This window comes from Meriones unguiculatus, chromosome 8 (assembly GCF_030254825.1).
Source record: "Meriones unguiculatus strain TT.TT164.6M chromosome 8, Bangor_MerUng_6.1, whole genome shotgun sequence".
Lineage (NCBI taxonomy): Eukaryota > Metazoa > Chordata > Mammalia > Rodentia > Muridae > Meriones > Meriones unguiculatus.
The window spans coordinates 79,469,453-79,486,619 of record NC_083356.1 but is presented as its reverse complement, the minus strand read 5'-3'; the positions used below and the strand labels follow the sequence as shown (position 1 = coordinate 79,486,619).

Sequence of the window (17,167 nt, the reverse complement as noted above, 5' to 3'; positions counted from 1 at the left end):
TGGTGGTGGAAAGAAGGTATGGTGATATGTAACAGAAGAACCTTGGTCCAGTCTGAGGTAACAGACTGAGGATGTAGCATTTGCACAGTCCCCTGTGTCATCCAATATGGTATCTGCTGTCCACATGTGGCCATTTACATTCAAATTGAATAAAGTAAAATACCGTCTCCAGTTTCTCAGTCATACCAGCCACATTTCAAGTGCTCTGAGCAATCTGCTTTTGAATAACATTGGGCAAGAGACAGATCATTCCCATCATTGAATAAAACTCATTTTAAATTTTCCAAATTGTAAGTTAAGAGAGTAGTGATAGGTAAGAACATTCCAAATAAGAAATAACCTATGCAAAAGTCCTGGGGTGGGAGAGAAGGCAGGGGGATTAGATCTCAGGGAGTAACCATGGACGTGGAGGAACCTCACCTGAATGACACATGTCCAAGCCTTGCTAGGACTGTGTCCTCAGAGCAATATCAAAATGGCTGAAACACCTTAAGGTGTGAGTACTGGTGGCAAAATGTGGTTAAGGGTATCTTGGATATGACATTTCATAGTTTGCCATTATAACTCTCCTGCCCCCAAGACACAACTTGTAACCAAGTAAGGAGATATACATGTTGTTGAGTGCTAGTATGTGTTGCAAGGGTTATCTTCCTCCTTCATAGATAAAGATACATAATCTGCTGTTACATAAAGAGCTAAAGGAAGTTGGGTGTGATAGCACATGCCTTTAATCCCGGCATTGGGATGGGGGTGTTGGGGAGCAGGGGCAGATCTCTGTGAGTTCAAGGCCTGCCTGGTCTACATGCTTAGCGCCAGGAAAGCCAGGGATACACAGAGAGACACTTTCCAAAAAAAAAGAAAAGAAAAGAAAAGTTAAATGATATAAGGTGTGGAACAACCCCCCTTTTAACCAGTAGTGAGCTCATTTCTACTGGTTGCCAAGAATTGGATTAAAAGGCCCCAGGAGCTCTGCCTCCTCATTCATTCATGTTGTAACTCCATCCCAGCATATCTTCAGCATTGATTATCAACAAAGAAGAGGCTTGTGAGCCCTGAGCATGTTGTATAGGGTTTGATAAGGGGCCTCACAGAAGTTTATAAGACTCTAAAAAAGTATTGAGGATTTTGTTATAGTTTTCAATTATGAATATTAGTAATGGGATTTGAGGCATTAAATCAAGTAGAAGGCAGAGCTGGAAATGAGGCTTTGCTAAAAGCTGTAGACAGCTTACTGTATTAGCCATAGGGAGCCCTGAAAATTACAGAGGGAGAGTGTCATGATACACCCTGGGAGAAAATAGAGAAAAAAACACCAGCTCAAAGACAGTTGCAGTAGTCCTGTTGGAAGATAACATTTGGACTGATAACAAAACAAATCCAGGTAGCCTACTGCATCCATTTAGAGTTCATAGTCATTGTACTCAAATCCTTACAATATATATGTACTGGCTGGTTTTGTGTGTCAACTTGACACAAGTTAGAGTCATCAAAGAGGAAGGAGTCTCAGTTGAGGAACTTCCTCCATGAGATCCAGTTGGGAGAAGGCCCAGCCCATGGTGGGTGATACCATCCTTGTCTCTTGACCACTAAGCCTGAGTAAGCTTGGGAAAGGCAGCTTTGCTTAAAAGAATGTTGAGCTAGGACCGCATTCTTCAAAGTTAGCTGCTTATCTCAGCAGGAAAGGACCTGCGTAGGAGCAGAGGGTGTGGTGGGGGAACAGGACTGAGTGAGATTTAGCTCAGCAGCCAGGTAAACAAGCATCTACATACTGAAAGCATAGAAGGGAACACAGAGACAGCGGTCAGTGGCAATAGGTAGAAGGCCAGTTGGCAGTGCCCCCCCTCAGCCAGTTTCTATGCTATGCCTCTGTGCTTACTCCCTTTTTCTTTCATTCTGTAGGGAGTGATGCACAGGAGGCTCTGAGGCTAGCAAGAGAGATGATAGACTGCAGCTCATGGTAGAACTATCTTCATGGTCCACAGGCCTAGCCTAGTGGTCAAAGAGGCTTTACAGATGGAGGAACATCTGCATTCCCTCTTTCCCTTACCCCAAGGCAGTGGCTAATTTCACCATTAAAGAAAAATATCTCACTCTACTTCTTTGTTATGAAAATAACATGTGTTTTTATAAAGATAATCAAAACAATCCATTTTATAAAACAGAGTGAAAGCACCCTTACATAGTCAGCAGTTGGTGCTTGACACTTCAGGCTTTTTGTTGCACACATATATATTTACATGAGTTATTAAATGATTCATGCTATATACACTGTTCTTCCCAGCCTGGTCTAAGCAGCCCAGCTATTCCCAAAGGTGGTAATGGGGAGGGCCCAGATGCCAGAGGATTTGGCCCAGGATTAAAGTGGGTGTGTTTTGATTATTTACAAGATTACTAGTATAGTGATGGATAGATGGCACTGAAAAGAAGGTAAAAGCAGACAGCCCACCTAGATAATGGATTGAGATGCACCTCACAGAGCAAGGTCATGTGCACTGAAAGGTCATGAGGGCACGTTGGGGATGGTGCTGATGAGATCAGAGTATCTGTGAGCAAGGATGGGGAGGTATATAGTCTGGCCTATGGCCCAGGAGTTGCCTTGATGGTGCCACAGTGCCTAACCAAGGTGAATCGAAGAGGAAGAGGGCTGCTATAGAGAGGAACTGTTGCATGCAGTCTGGTACCCTCTTCCCTCTTTTTTTTTTTTTTTTTTTTTTTTGTCTTCCTCCTGTGACAACTGATTAAAGGAGGAAGCCATCGTCACTAACTCTTCTACCACCCCAAATTACCCCCTGACAAAACCCTATGTAGTGATATGACCAGCACCCCAGGAACACTCAGGGCAAGTTCAGCTTTAGATGTATGATGGCAGGTTATTTAAGCCTTCCATTTTCTTCCTTTGCCTTTATTTAAGAGACAGAATGCAATTCTGAGCCATTAGATACACATAGACTTGCAGTTTCAAAGTTTGAAGTGCTGGCGGGTCAAGACAAAGGCTTCTCCATGGTGCGGGATGAGCGAGGTCTTCAGAAGTCTTGGCCTAGGTGCTCACGGGGTGTCAGGAGCCTGGGACCACTTGGCTAGCTTCAGCCAGCAGGGGCAGACAGGAAGGAGCTCTCTTCTGTTTGCTCAGTTACCATCAGCGACTCCTTCTTTGTGTAAGATGGTAATGAGGCCATTAGGAGAGGCTCACCTGAAGTGCAGCTTGTGAATCCAAGGTAATTAAACACCTCCTGAATGAAAAGGAAAGGCCAGGGAAGGTTAAGTGAGGAATAATCCGCAGCACAGGTGGCCCAAGGCCTTTGAGGAGCCAGAAGAAGAGCGACAGTGGCAGGCACCATTTCAAAGGATGGAAATGTCACCCTAGTCCTCAAGAGGGACAGAGTTTTTATTTGGGGGGTTGGGAATAGGTAATATATTAAATATATATATATATATTTAATATCTTAGTAAAGCATATTTTTTCATACTTATGGCTCAAGTTGAAAATCCATGGCAGAACCTGCCTGGGGACCAAGGGGTATGAATTACTCCTCAGGGCCCCTACAGTACTGTGGCCTTTGAGTCTATGGTCCTAGAAAGGGAAGCACAGCAGAGGACTGCATGGTTGCACACAGCACACACACACTACACACACATACGATATGACAGATATTCAATTGCTTTCAGACAAACAATGTATTCTGTCCCCCCTCACTTTATAGGGGTAGAATGGCTGAGTCCTGAATGCTTATTCCTGTCTCTTCTGACCTTGATGTAATCCAGATAAATGACTCACCCCCTCTAACAACTTCACAGAAGTGTCCCCTGTAATCAGTTATAGGTCCTTTCAGCTGATCTTCACTACACAAGCAATTTTTGCCATTCAGGCTCTTGCTTCCAAACCTTTGCTTTCTCTATGCCATGAAACCTCATAATAGTCACCAGTATTCATCATTCCCAAAGCAGAAACTGATAAATAAGGTGTGGTATGCAATAGAACATTGTTCAACCACAGAAAGGAATGAAGACTTCAAATGTATTACAATATAGTAAACTGAGCATTGTGATCCATGAGAGACTCTGATCATGTGAGACTACCTACTGGTCCTGTGGTTCCATGTACATGACTTGTGCAGGCTGGGTGGGGCACGTGAATGGTTGTCTAAGACTAGGATGGGAACATGAGGTTTCTTCTGGAGGTGGTGAAAATATTTTAGAATTAGATGATTTTTATTGTTGTACAACCTTAAACTTACATCACCGAAGTGCACGTGTGAAATATACCACAGCAGTTCTTAATGCTGAGGACACCTTTTTCCCCATCAAACTGACCCCCTCCTGGAATTGTCTAAGGCTTTCTGGGTGCCAGGTTCAGCCATCTGCCCCTCTATGACCTGCTCTCACACTGTCTTCTTTTTTGTGTCACCAGATCTCCTCCCTGAAGAACAGGTTGAAGAAGGTCTCCACAACCACCGGTGATGGGGTAGCTAGAGCCTTCCTCAAGGCACAGGCTGCTTTCTTTGGCAGCTACCGGAATGCTCTAAAGATTGAACCAGTAAGTAGCCTCTTTGCGTGTGACAGTATCCATGTTTGGTAAGGGATCAGGAGGCCACCTCTAGATATGAGAAATCCTTGGCTCACCTAGAGGAGGTTGTGTGTGTGTGTGTGTGTGTGTGTGTGTGTGTGTGTGTGCATGTGGGCTCATGATTTTGCCCTATGCCTCACTGTCCCTTGTCTTTCAACCCCTTATCCAAGGGATTCACTTTTCAGTGGTTCCCTATATATAGTCATGTTTTAAATAACTGTAACACAGTGAAGGCTGAACAATATTGTTACCTGCGTGCCTAGCCTTTCTACCTGCCTACTCCTGATTAACCATTCACTTCCCTTGCCTGTCCTGTGAGCTGATGTTGTTGAATGGGTACAAAGAGGTCAAGTGTTTCCTGAAACCAAAGGTGGTTCCACCATTTCATGCTGTTTCCATTTGAAACTTCCCATGGATGTCCCTCTACCCAGCCTACCTTTGCCTACTGGGTGAACATAATGTATGTGTAACCCAGGCAGACTGCGTGTGAGAGACGAACTGTGGTCATACTGATCTAAGTCAACAGTCTTTCTCTAGTTTCGTCCTTTCTGGGTCCTCTAACGTCTATCAGTTTAAATTAGATTCCCATGTCCTGCTAGTCTAGAGAGGAGCTGGCTCCAACTCTAACATGACCTTGGGCCCAGACAAACCAGTAAGGTTTCAAGAGTCGATATAATTCAAGGAAAGTATTGTCCTCACCCCTCTCTAAAAGGAAAATGGGAGAGCTGTCCCAGTCCTTCCCTAGGCTTGGGGGACCCAGAAAGCTGGACACATTTCCACCCTGGTACTTGTCTTAAAGCTGTCACATGCATGTCTAGAATCCAGAGTTTATTGGCTGCAGGTGTATATTACTAGACCTGAGCTCGACACCTGAACCTCCAGAAGAGGAGTTGCTGGTTGCAACTAATTCTGACAGGCTCTGGGTTAAAGAGCAGAGACCTGGGGGTTTAAAACTGGCTCTGTGCTTAGCTGGATAAAACTTGAGCAAGTCACCCTGTGTGCTTAAACTTGACTTTCTTCACTTGCAAAAATGGATACACCTCCTTGCTTCTTCCTTCTGCTTGCTGTTGGCATCAAAGAGCCCTGAAGTGTGTCTTAGGAAAGGTGAGACCTGATGAGTAAGGCTTGAAAGAACAGAACAGAAGCACCTTACCGTTCCACAAATATGAGCTGTTGAGCATGCCAAGGTTTGTTGTCTGGATATGGAGATGGAGCTGAGCTAGATTCAGCAGAGATTTGGATGCTGATCTAGGAGTGAGTACTTTACTTTGAAAGAACATAAGGTTCTATTGTGGAGATGTGATACAGCTCATGACAGGGTTCAGAGTTAAGACAGTGTGAAAAATTACTTGACCTAATAATAGATGTAATAACAGCTGACAAATGGCATATAATACCAAAGTGGTTCCCAAGATTGGGGGACTGAAAGGATGGTAGTGCCTTTGGTAAGAAAGGAGAAAGCCTGATGCCATGGTATTCATACTAGTGGGATTTGTAGTGGAAATGAATTGGCACTAATGTTCACAGTAAGTACTCATGAGATGGCTTATGTATCTCTGTAACCTCATGTGATCCATGCTCTATCGCCATTAAAGAATTATCTGGAATCAGTAACAGGTTTGGGTATAGATACAGCACATTTCCTTGAATCTAAGTTGTTATTTGGTCCTCAAAGACATCTTTGTTGTAGATAAACCTTTGCTGTAGGTATTACATAGAAGAGATCTGGACATCAGTTATAAGACACATCCATATTTCAGTGGGGGGAAGTTTTCATCTTGGAATCGATGAGACATAGAACTGTTTCACTGTCACTCTCATTCATCTGTGCAGGGGTACCTTTTGTCTGTAACAGAGGGGGAAACCACAAAGCCTGAAGTTTCCCAATTAAGAATTGCACCAACAGCGGTCACTGTGTTACTTAAGTGGTTTTTAAGCCATAAATTTAATTCCACCAGCTTCTCCTCATCTTAAAAAAAAAAAAAAAAAAAAAAAAATGGGATAGCACAATTTCTCATGCAAGATTGTTTAAAATGGCATCAAAGCACACGTGAGCATGGAAAGTGGCTATAAGGCTGGGAGAATGGTGATGATCTGGGGTGTGGGGCAGATGGTGCTGTGGCATAGGAATGCTTCCCCAGAATTGTACATCTTTCAGTTGTTTGTCTGCTCATAAAATCACACCAATTAAGGCTGAGAAAATGACTCAACAGTTATGAGTGTATACTGTCCCTGCAGAAGACCTGAGTTCAGTTCCCAGTACCCACATTATTCACATAACCGCCTGTAATTCTAGCACCAGAAGAGGTGATACCTTCTTCTGGTCTCTGTGAGCAACAGAATTCAAGCACATAGACGCATTCACACATACTCATAATGAGAGAAAGAGAGAGAGAGAGAGGGAGAGAGAGAGAGAGAGAGAGAGAGAGATTGTACCAGTTAGACTGGGGATGTAGCTCAGTGGCAGAGAGCCTGCATGGTATATACAAGGCCCTGAGTTCTAGCCATTGTACTGACAGTAGAAAATAAAATAAACAGCATCTGCTCTTGGTTAAAATGTTTAAAGAAGCAGAAGTAGAAATAAGAAGCAGCCTGGAATAGGGGAGACCTCCCCTCCTAGTAGACTAGGAGAAGAAGATAGAGGGGAAAAGGGAGGGAGTGTGAGACTGGGGGAGTTGAAGGAGGGACTTCAATTGGGATATATAATGATATATAGTTGGAATATATAAATTGTGAAGAAAAATAAATAAATAGATAGACAAATTTTTCTAAACCCAATTTTGAAGAAGATGAGTTAAAGTGGTGTGTCAGCTTCTGCCCTATCTTGTCTTTGATTTGCTTTTGGATCATTTTGTTTGGGGTTTTATTTTTGTTTTGTTTAGTTTTCTTTCAGGCAGTTGAGCTATCCTTGACAAAACAATCTAGCATCCCACTTAATAATCTGTTTTGGCTTTTTAATATAAGTAAGCACTTTTCACATCATATAAAATCTCTTTATCAAATGTCATTGATAACAGCCTGGCTGTGGACCATAGTTACCAGGGAGGCTCCCAAAAGACAAATATATAAGCCCACTGACAGATTGCTCTCTAGTCCCTACGATCTGAAACCAGGTCCAGGGCCCACTCAGTATCCTTAAGCTGTCTTTACTGACTGTTGTTGGCATTCCCCACCTTTAAGCCACACTTACGGGAACACCTTTTTCTAAGTCTTCATGTGTGGTTTGAATAATTTTTTCCTTTTTTTTTTTTTTTTTTTTTTAGTTTTTTCTATTAGAATATTTTAAAACTTTATTGAATCTTTGTGAATTTCATATCATATACCCCAATCTCACTCTTCTCCCCATTCTTCCATATCTGCCCTTGCAATGCCCCCTCTGTGAAGAAAGCAAAACAAAACAAAAAATCTTGCCATGAAGCTACAGTGTGCCATACAGTATATCCTTTTGCCGGCCACACTTCTTTGCTTGCAAATGTTCATTACGATGAGTCATTGGACTGATTCAAGGCCTCTGGTTTCTGCTATACTTTCAATACTGGATCCTCAGATCCTCCTCTCAGATATCCGGGTTTTGCCCTGTGTCATAGAGATCCTGCAACTTTGGCTCTGCAAGGCTGGCTTCATCATAAGCTCCAGCAGTTCATAGATCGGGTAGATGCTGGGGTACACATCTACCCGGTGTACTGTGTCTGGGCATGGGTGGTAGCTGAGTTGGTCTGCCTTCCATCTCTCCTGCACCCATACCACCAGGGTCAGCTCTTCTACTTTGCCCAGGTGAGGGGCAGGGCCAGCTCTCCTAGACTGGCTCCCTTGCTCTCATGCCCTTGGGGCTAACTCACCTGCACCACCACCCCACCAGGGCCAGCTCTGCTGTGCTTTCCAGGATAGGTGTGGGGCTCACTCTCCCTAGTGCTGTAGCCAGTGAGGGGTGGGGCCAGTTCTCCCACACTGCCCAGGTGAACAGTCAGGGCCAGCTCTACTCAGCCCTCAACATTAACATGGCCTTTGGTGGTAATGTGGTCTGCAGACATTGACATAGCAAACCCCTGCTGCTAAAGGACCACAGACCTAGACATGGCCCTCAGCATCAGCATAGGCCAGGACTTCGTTATGGCCTCAGGTGGCAGTGCAGGTTACTCACATAAGGCTGTTCCTCACCACCCTCGTGTCTCCAGTTCTGCCTCTCTTCATACTGCACAAACCGTTCTACTTGTCTTTCTTTCCCATCTCTCCACAACATACTTGCTCATCATAGTGGCACCCATACATACCATGTCAGCAGTGATATGGTATCACTGAAAGGTAAATGAATACCTTTTGAAAGATAGATGGTTAAATATTTGTTCAACCCTAAGACTCGAAAGGAAATAAAACCCTGGTCAAAGTTAAACACAGCACAGAAAAACTGTAACTCAACGCAGAGTTGTCCAGTCTCATGGCTGAACCACCACCACAACCAACTAGAGAGATAGGCCAATGATGAGAAGTAAACACGGAGAACATGGCGAGGCAAGTGTGGGTCTCCACTCTGCAGGTACTGCTCTTCTTCCTGGGCTAACAGGCAGCTCTGGGAGTCACAGTGACTCACACAGTGGTCATATTCTCAAAGGAAGAAGGCACAGGCCACTGGCACTTGCATTGTTACTGGCTCTACTGTTGGAGAGTGTGATTCACCATTTCCCAAGGAGTAAGAATGGCAACTGCCTTCGAGTCTCAAACTCCACCTCTCTTCATAGCACATAAACTGCTCAGCTTCTCTTCCTCTCCCATCACTCCACTCTACTCATTTCCACAGCACCTGGCCCAGGAGTGTGGCCCACAGTGTCCGGAATGATTTTTCTTAAGCACTTTCTCTAGCATGGATTTACTGGGTCAAAGAATCCAAGAACATTTCAAGCGTTAGTGCTGAGGGGAGGAGGAAATAGGTGGCCATGTGCAGAGCAGAACCCAAGAGGCTGAAAAGAGGAACAGGAGGCTGAGAGCAGAGAAAGCCTGCAGAGAGGAGGTTCCTGAGCAGCCTGGGAATCCCTGCCCACCCCTCTGCTACACTTGCCATTACTACTTGTGGTGTCTTGCTGTCCAAGTGGGTGTGGTGACTTCCAACCCAGACCAGTGTTGTGTTGTAGTAGGAAACTGGTGACCTCAGAATAACCACCCTTGCATTGCTCTGAAAAACATGAGTGCTGCTTTCTGCTCTGCTCCTAAGATAGTTGTGACTTGGGGCTCCTTTATACCTCTAAGCCTCAGTTTCTTTCTATGTGGAGCCTGCCCCTTACAGGATTGTAGTGAAGTTTGGATAAGCCCAGCCCATATCCTGCCTACCAGCCCTGGAACACCTACCTAGCATGTCTGCTCTTCCTCACTAGGGTTCCTTTCTAGCCAATAGTATTTGGGATGCAGTTCCTGCAGGGCCAGTTGATCCCTGCCTGCCTGTGTAGAGGGACCAGTCCTGGCCTGAAAGGCTTCTGCCTATGGCGTAGAGCTCACTTGAGCCTTTGTGCTTTGGTTTTGGTTTTTGGTTTTGGGTTTTTTTTATTTATTTGTTTTTTGTTTTGTTTTGTTTTGTTTTGTTTCCTGCTGGAAACATTCAGAGTGCCTTTGAGCTTTGCTTTATCCATATCCAAAGGGAAAGGAAAGGCCCTCTGCTGAGGCTGCTCCATTCTATGTCTAGCCTGGGCTAGGTGGGTCTTTTCAGGGCTAGATGAGTTTTTTCAAAGGGACTTCCCCTAGTCGGAAAGTGAGGTGAGAGAATAACTGTGCCCATCCCTCCTCAGTGGCTTCCCAGCCACCATCTTCTCCATTTACCTGACCTTTGTCTTGTCCGTTCTGAAGATGGGGCAGAGGCTCTACTTGGCAATGACTTCCCAGAACGTAGGAGAGCCAGGAGGTGACTGCAAGACAAGGTTCCTCCCACTGTACTCCCTGCCTGTCTTTCTCTAGTTCTCACATGTTCAATCCTAATAATTCTTTTACTTTCCTGTGCCAAGCACAGGCCATGGCACAGTGTAGGTGCTAGCTAGTATATTTTGGACCAATGGATAGAAGATAGGTATAAGAAATGAAAGGACTAGGAAGTGTGGGAGGCAGGGATGGGCCCCAGGTCTGTGTTCCTTGTGCATGCATTGCTCCCTATTCTGTCCACTCTGGAGGTAAGCTTCTCCCTGGATGAGGGGAGGTGTCTGCAAATCACAGGGACATGTGACCCACTTTTCAGTTACCTGGAAAACATCAGTGGCAAAGCCCAAGGTATTTAACAGTGTTATCCAAGCAAACTTGTTCTTCGCACTTAAATGGCAAAACCACAAGCAGCCAGGAAGCCCCTTTCAGAGAACCTCTTTATCCATGTCAAGCACAGCACAGGCTCCAGCTCATTTATTTAGGCCTTTCTTGCTCTCTGACACGCCTCCTGGTAGTTGCCAGGCAACTCTGGGAGCAGCAGTGTGTGTGTTGGGGATTAACTAGTTAGGGCTGGGGTTCTTTTTGGCAAGAAGGGGATAAAAGACAAATGATTTTAATTGCTAGGCCAAAGGTCCATTATCTGCTTGGTAGAAGAGTGCAACTTTCACAGGGTGTGGATAGTAGTGTGATTCTTGAGTTTGCCTTGAATAGTCCCCTTTCTCCCTCCTAAGGAAAAGGCATGCTTTTTAAAAATAATATTCTACCTTGCTCCTTTGTTTAAAATAATATCATCAGGAAATCTGAGCAAGACTGATCCACCCCTGTTGAAGCACACTAGCCAGTCTTGAAGATAGAGTCTAGGCTTTCATTTGTTCCTTGTGTGCAATCTCTTAACTCCTCTATATGTAGTTGCCTTGGGGCAGTGCATGTGAGGACACATTTCCTGTACCTGGCTACTGTGGGTCCTGGAAATGTCTACCAAAGAGTAGGACCTGGCCACATTGGCACCTGGAGAAGTGGCCTGTTCTGTGTGGTAGCTGTGAAAACACGGTTTGGTGGAAGATTACAGGAATTCTTTATTGAGTTAGCTAGTGTGGCCCTCTCAGGGCCAACCCACTGGCCTGCTTTCCTCAAGATGACAGGAGCCCAGATCCTGCCCATAGTTGTGGGGTGTGTGCTATAAACAAGCTATATGAACACACAGCACCCATTCACTTCAGCCTATTCTAGATTCAGAGAAGGGACACTCGTGAGATTCACCTTTCAGCTCTTGCTTTCCTACATGATTCTGCAGAGTCATATTTATCCACCTAAAACTCCTCAAAGGCACAGAAGTTAAGATAAAGGCAGATTTGATAGTTTGGCTTTCAAGCATGAATGCACCAGGCTGTGTTGCAGCAGGTCGGAACTGCACCACACATATCAGAATTCTGCATGAGTAAACTTGTTGATCTCTTGAGTTTGCAGAAAGAAACCTGTGTTTAAAGTGATGGGAAATAGAAAATTATTCTTAAATAGAAAAATTAAGGCATCACCACAACTCCACCAAATGTGTGTGTGTGTGTGTGTGTGTGTGTGTGTGTTCATGGGCTTTATGAATGCATTGCATTTACTCACTTCCCATGATGCAAAGGGTATTCAGAGTTCAATAGATTAAAGATTAAAATCTGTTTGTCCCACATTGAATGGGGACATATTTTACACTGCATATCACTGAGTAGGCCACAGCCATTATTGCCATGGCCACACTCTCCTGCTGGGCTGTTAGGTTGTTCTCACCTTTCAATACTTTGGGTAATACTCCACCAACATCTCTGTGAATAAAAACTGTGAATAAAGCTTTGGAATGCTCTTACTTATAAGCCTTCTGGGTAGAAGAAATTTAGGTATGTGCAGGAGCCTGACTGTGGGGCCTCCTTGTCCTAGTGTGGGAAAAGGCCAGTTTCTCCTGGCCACTTAACTCATATAAGAGAGGCTCAGAGTGAGACATGCCAAGGGGCCACTGTGGGCTGTGGTATACAGAGGATTTCTAGAGCACTAATAGGGCAGTGATTAACCGCCCATGTTTCTATCTTGACCAAAAAGGGCTCGAGGAGCCTTAAGTCACTACTCTCCGCGCAGATGAGAAACAAGGAAACCAGGAGACTGGAATCTGACTGTGCATGGCCCTTGCGACTCTCCACGAAGCTTATGAATGGGGGGAGCCTGGAATGGACCCGAAGTCTATCTTTACACGTATTATTTTCAATTATGGAAAACACAATATTTGTTGTTCTAACCATTGCCAGTTGCACAGCTCAGGTGCTGCTGCATTCACAGGGCTACACAGCCATCACCACTGTGTTTTTACAATTTCCCATCACTCTCAAGTGACCCTGAGTGTTCGTTACCCAATAACTTCTCATCTCTATCTCCTGCAGCACTTGGTAATTTCTAATCTACTGTCTATGAATTTTCCATTAATGTTTTTTAGAAGTATAATAGTACCATGTTTGTCCTTTTATGTCTGGCTTATTTCATGTGACATAAATTCCAAGTTTATCCAAGTTGCAATAGATATCAAAATGTCATCCCTTTTCAAGCTGAGGAATAGTCTGTACATGGACAAACCACAGTGTGTTTTCCCTTCATCTGTTGACCTTTCACAAACGTTTCCTACAAATCTGGACTTCATAAGAGTAAGTTCTCTCACTTCTTGGCTCTTGTGACTAGTTCTATCGCATGTGCACAAGCCCTAGAGCTCCGGGGGGAGCTGCTGTGCCATGTGGCAATTCAGCATTTTAACATTTTATTTGCTTTGTGAGGCTAAGATGGACTTCATGCTTTTCCACTGAGCCATACCGCAGCCCTATGGAACTGCCAAATTGTTTTCTTCACCAAAATACTTTTATTTACACACAGAGCACTGCACCCTCAGAGCCACCACAGCAGCTCTGTAACTCTAGAGAGTTGAGAAGGTCACAGCTTGAGGGGAAAGCATGGCTGTGGATATCTGGCTTTGACTATCTCATGTAGTAGTGCTTGCATTTCAAAGTCCATCTCTGGGTTGGAGAGATGGCTCAGAGGTTAAGAGCACTGTCTGCCCTTCTATAGGTCCTGAGTTCAATTCCTAGCAACTGCCTGCTGGCTCTTATACAACCATCTATAGTGAGATCTGGTGCCCTCCTCTGTCAAAGACTGCCTCTGGAGTCTCGCAATTCTCACCTGTAAATGAAAATAGCTCCTACTTTTTGTGATTATTGAGAAAAATAATGCTATGTATATAAAACACCCACACAGTGCGTGCTGATAAAGATACTGGCTATAAGTTGGCCTTTCGTGGATGACAGGTAAAGTGCAAAGAAGAGAGAATGGGGCTAGTGCATCCTAGAACAGAGACGTTTATGTGTGTGCTGCAGGGCACCTGTAGCCATTCAGAGCACAAAGCTTACAGCTAGTCCATCTTCACTTTTGAGCCAGCAGAGGAAATGCGTTCTTTCTCTCAAATGCTACATGCCAGAATTGAACGAAATCCCACAATTAATGATTTTCTTTAATAAGCATTTGCTGTTTGTTCATCTGTGTGGTTGCTCCCAGCACTTACAGGCAGGTGTGGTTCAACATGAGAGCATTCATTAGAGTCAGTTTTTAAAATATATTAGAGAAAATATAATTGAAACTTTTTTTCTACTTTGTACGAGAGAGATTTGCCATTGAGAAAAGTGACTGTGGTTCAGCACTGGCACCAAATCATCCACAGCATAGATACTGGTACAGCTCAGGAGGGGAGCTTTGTAGCTCAGATTCACACAATAAGTGCCTGATGCAGTGAGAGCCATTGCTCTAGAAGTAGACTGCCCAGTTGAAAAAAGTCAGGCCCCAAGTGTGAGAAGATGCAACAAAGTGAAATATAACCAGCATGGTACAGGTTATCATAGCAGAACACTGGGCCTTGACGCGGTTTCATTTGGTAATCCTGTCTCCTGTCTTGTGTTGCTTCTTTAGAATGAGTTTTCAGGCCTGGTGTCCCTCACATACATGTTCAGCCAGTGATTGTGTGAACAGCTGATGCCTGCTTTCAATGCTTAGAGTGGTGGTCATGTTTTAGTGTAGCCACTTAGTTTAAAAACAAACATGTAGACAGGTGGTAGTGCATGCCTTTAATCCCAGCACTCGGGAGGCAGAAGCAGTCAGATTTCTGAGTTCAAGGCCAGCCTGTACTACAGACAGAATTCCAGGACAGCCAAGGCTATGCAGAGAAATCCTGTCTCAAAAACAAACAAACAAAAACAATAACCAAACAGGTGTCACCTACAGCATCCACACATAAGCTGACACACAGAGCAAACATGTCAACATTGAACAAAGGCCTGGCCAGGAAGCTATCTGGTGGCTGACCAGAGCCATTTACACTCTGGAAAGGACCATGTGTAAAGTCATTGTGCACAGTGTATATTCTCTTCAGGTTATATGTGCAGAAAGAGAGCTTGTCACAGGACTGGCTGTGACAGTAGTAATGCTGTAGCTTTGTTGGAAGCAGAAGCAAGCTTAAGTGGTTACACTTACTGTATCAAAATCAAACAGTTTTATTACATAACCCTTTGCCTTTTCAGTGAGACCCTGTAGAAGAAATCTTTCTGATTCATTTACAGTGATGACACCTGACAGTTTGGAGCCCCCTGTAACTGCATGTATAGCCAGGCTGTGAGCATCTCAAGTGCAGGACAAGACTCACCTCTTTCCTAACCCAGTACACAGTAGAAGCCTGTATAGAGTTCCCAGAGCCGTGGTGCTGGGGTCCTTAGGATGAGTAGAGGAGAAAATGGTAGATTGCCTTCCCCTCCCTGCTGTTGGGCTTCCGAGCACACTGGCTTTCCATGGGCAGGTTGTGGGATACATTCTGCAGTAGCTGATGACACTACAGTCTGTCACCACCTCCCAAGAGGAGCTAGAGACCTGGTCGGGAAGCTGTGGAGTGTCATGTTTGCACATGTATCCCTGGCACAGAGCCTGCTTGGCATCTAGGATGTCCTCAACAGCTCTCCTTTGAACAAATGAAATGATTGTAGCTCTTATACTGTCACTTGTTGTTTGGGACCTGAGAAGCAGTTTTGTTAAATAGATCATTAAGACCTAAAGGACTAGAGCACTTATCCCGTTGGGGGCTTTTTTACATAGCACAGTGCCCTTGTTGCTTTTCAGTCCCCACACAGGGAGAGTGGGATAGCCCCATTTTATTGACAAGAAGCTGAGACTGCGAAAGGTGCTGTCACTGTTTCAGAATGGCAGAACCAGGATCCAGCCCCTCCATCTGCCTAACTCTAGGGGCCACACTCTTTGCCCTGCACACACTCCACAGTGGGGATGACCATATGGTCGGTGTAACATACAGTTTGGGGGCCTTTCAGAAGGAAACTGAGCTGATTTTCCTCTTAGGAGTCAGTTCCTCTAATCTGTGCAAATGTTTCTTGACAAATACAGGTTAAAATAACACCATTTATAAACTATTCTGCAAAGGGGAAATGTCAAAATTTTATATATCTTTTTAAAAACATTCCCTTAATAAATAATTTTAATTGCCTAATATTTTGTTGTTTAAATATTTGGTATTTATAGTGATAATTGGATGAACAAGTAAAACATGAGTTTGAATGCAGCCCTCCTCCTCTTTTCCTGGGCTGACACCTAGTGGTGGTGAGCTTTCTCACGGCAGCATTGGCCCACATTTCTTCATGGCTGTGTCCAGCTAATTTTAGGATTTTTTAAAATCAATTATTCTTACCATAATAAAAGTAACTGCATTCATTAAAGAGTGGATTTAACAAAGATTCCCATAACAATCATTTTTATTTTAAGTTGTTAATTTTAAGGCAGTTATCATCAAACCTTCAGAGTAAAAATTGCTACTAGCATTTGAAAATCTGGAAATGTGTGATCCTCCGATGGCCTTGACCAACTACCCACCCTGTCCTACACACTAACTGGCATGCTGTGACAGATCAGACTCAGTCACTTTTCTTAAGGACACTGAGGAGGAGGCAGGAAATGAACAGAAAGCTGCAGTCAGAGGAGGAAACTCCAGGAATGGAGTATTGTGGGAGATGTCAGGGATCTTCATGGCAGCTAGGGGCAGGGGCAGAAGGGAAGCATTCCCAGGAAGCTGGCATCTGGATGGAATCCCTGGGATCAGGAAGTAAGCATTACATGCAGAGGCGAGGGGCCTCAGAGGAGCATGACATAGACAAGAAGGAATTTGGCTGAGGATGAAGATGGGTGGCTAGCTCCCAGCCTCTGAGAATGGCCATGAAAGGGTTTAGTCCCATGATCTGGCACTTCCAGCACAGTGTTCCTTGAAGAGTTGGGGGTTGGTAGGTTTTTAATCCCATAGACATTGAAATGTTCATGTCATCTACTTCAAGTGTTTTGTGTATTTACATGCATCTTACTAAAGCCCCGCTGCTTAGAAAAGAACAACAAAAGGTTAATTCTGCTTAGCCTCGTGCTTTTCAGAAGCCTTTCCCTCACCAGACCTCTATTTATATCCTACCTTGCTCTTACTCCTCACAGCGGTTTGGGAAAAACCACTGTGGTTGATGTGGACTGTAGAATTAGGATACCAGCTGTGTTCTTCTTACCCTAGTCCTGACTGTGAAGTGCAGAAAAAGACAAGCTCATCATTTTTCCAAAGCATGTGTTGTCAAATCAGACGGAGCTTGAGCCAACAGG

General features: G+C 44.3%; 1 protein-coding gene across 15 annotated transcripts in view; it reads left to right on the top strand.

Moving 5' to 3' along the window:
- The window catches only part of Dennd1a (DENN domain containing 1A), a 477,089-nt gene that overhangs the window by 326,251 nt on the left and 133,671 nt on the right, over positions 1–17,167 (top strand). For all 15 annotated transcript variants that reach the window (XM_060390076.1, XM_021633350.2, XM_021633349.2 and 12 more), the window contains one exon: positions 4,409–4,534. In XM_060390076.1, coding sequence (XP_060246059.1) covers positions 4,409–4,534 — 126 coding nt within the window. The remainder of the gene's footprint in view (positions 1–4,408; positions 4,535–17,167) is intronic.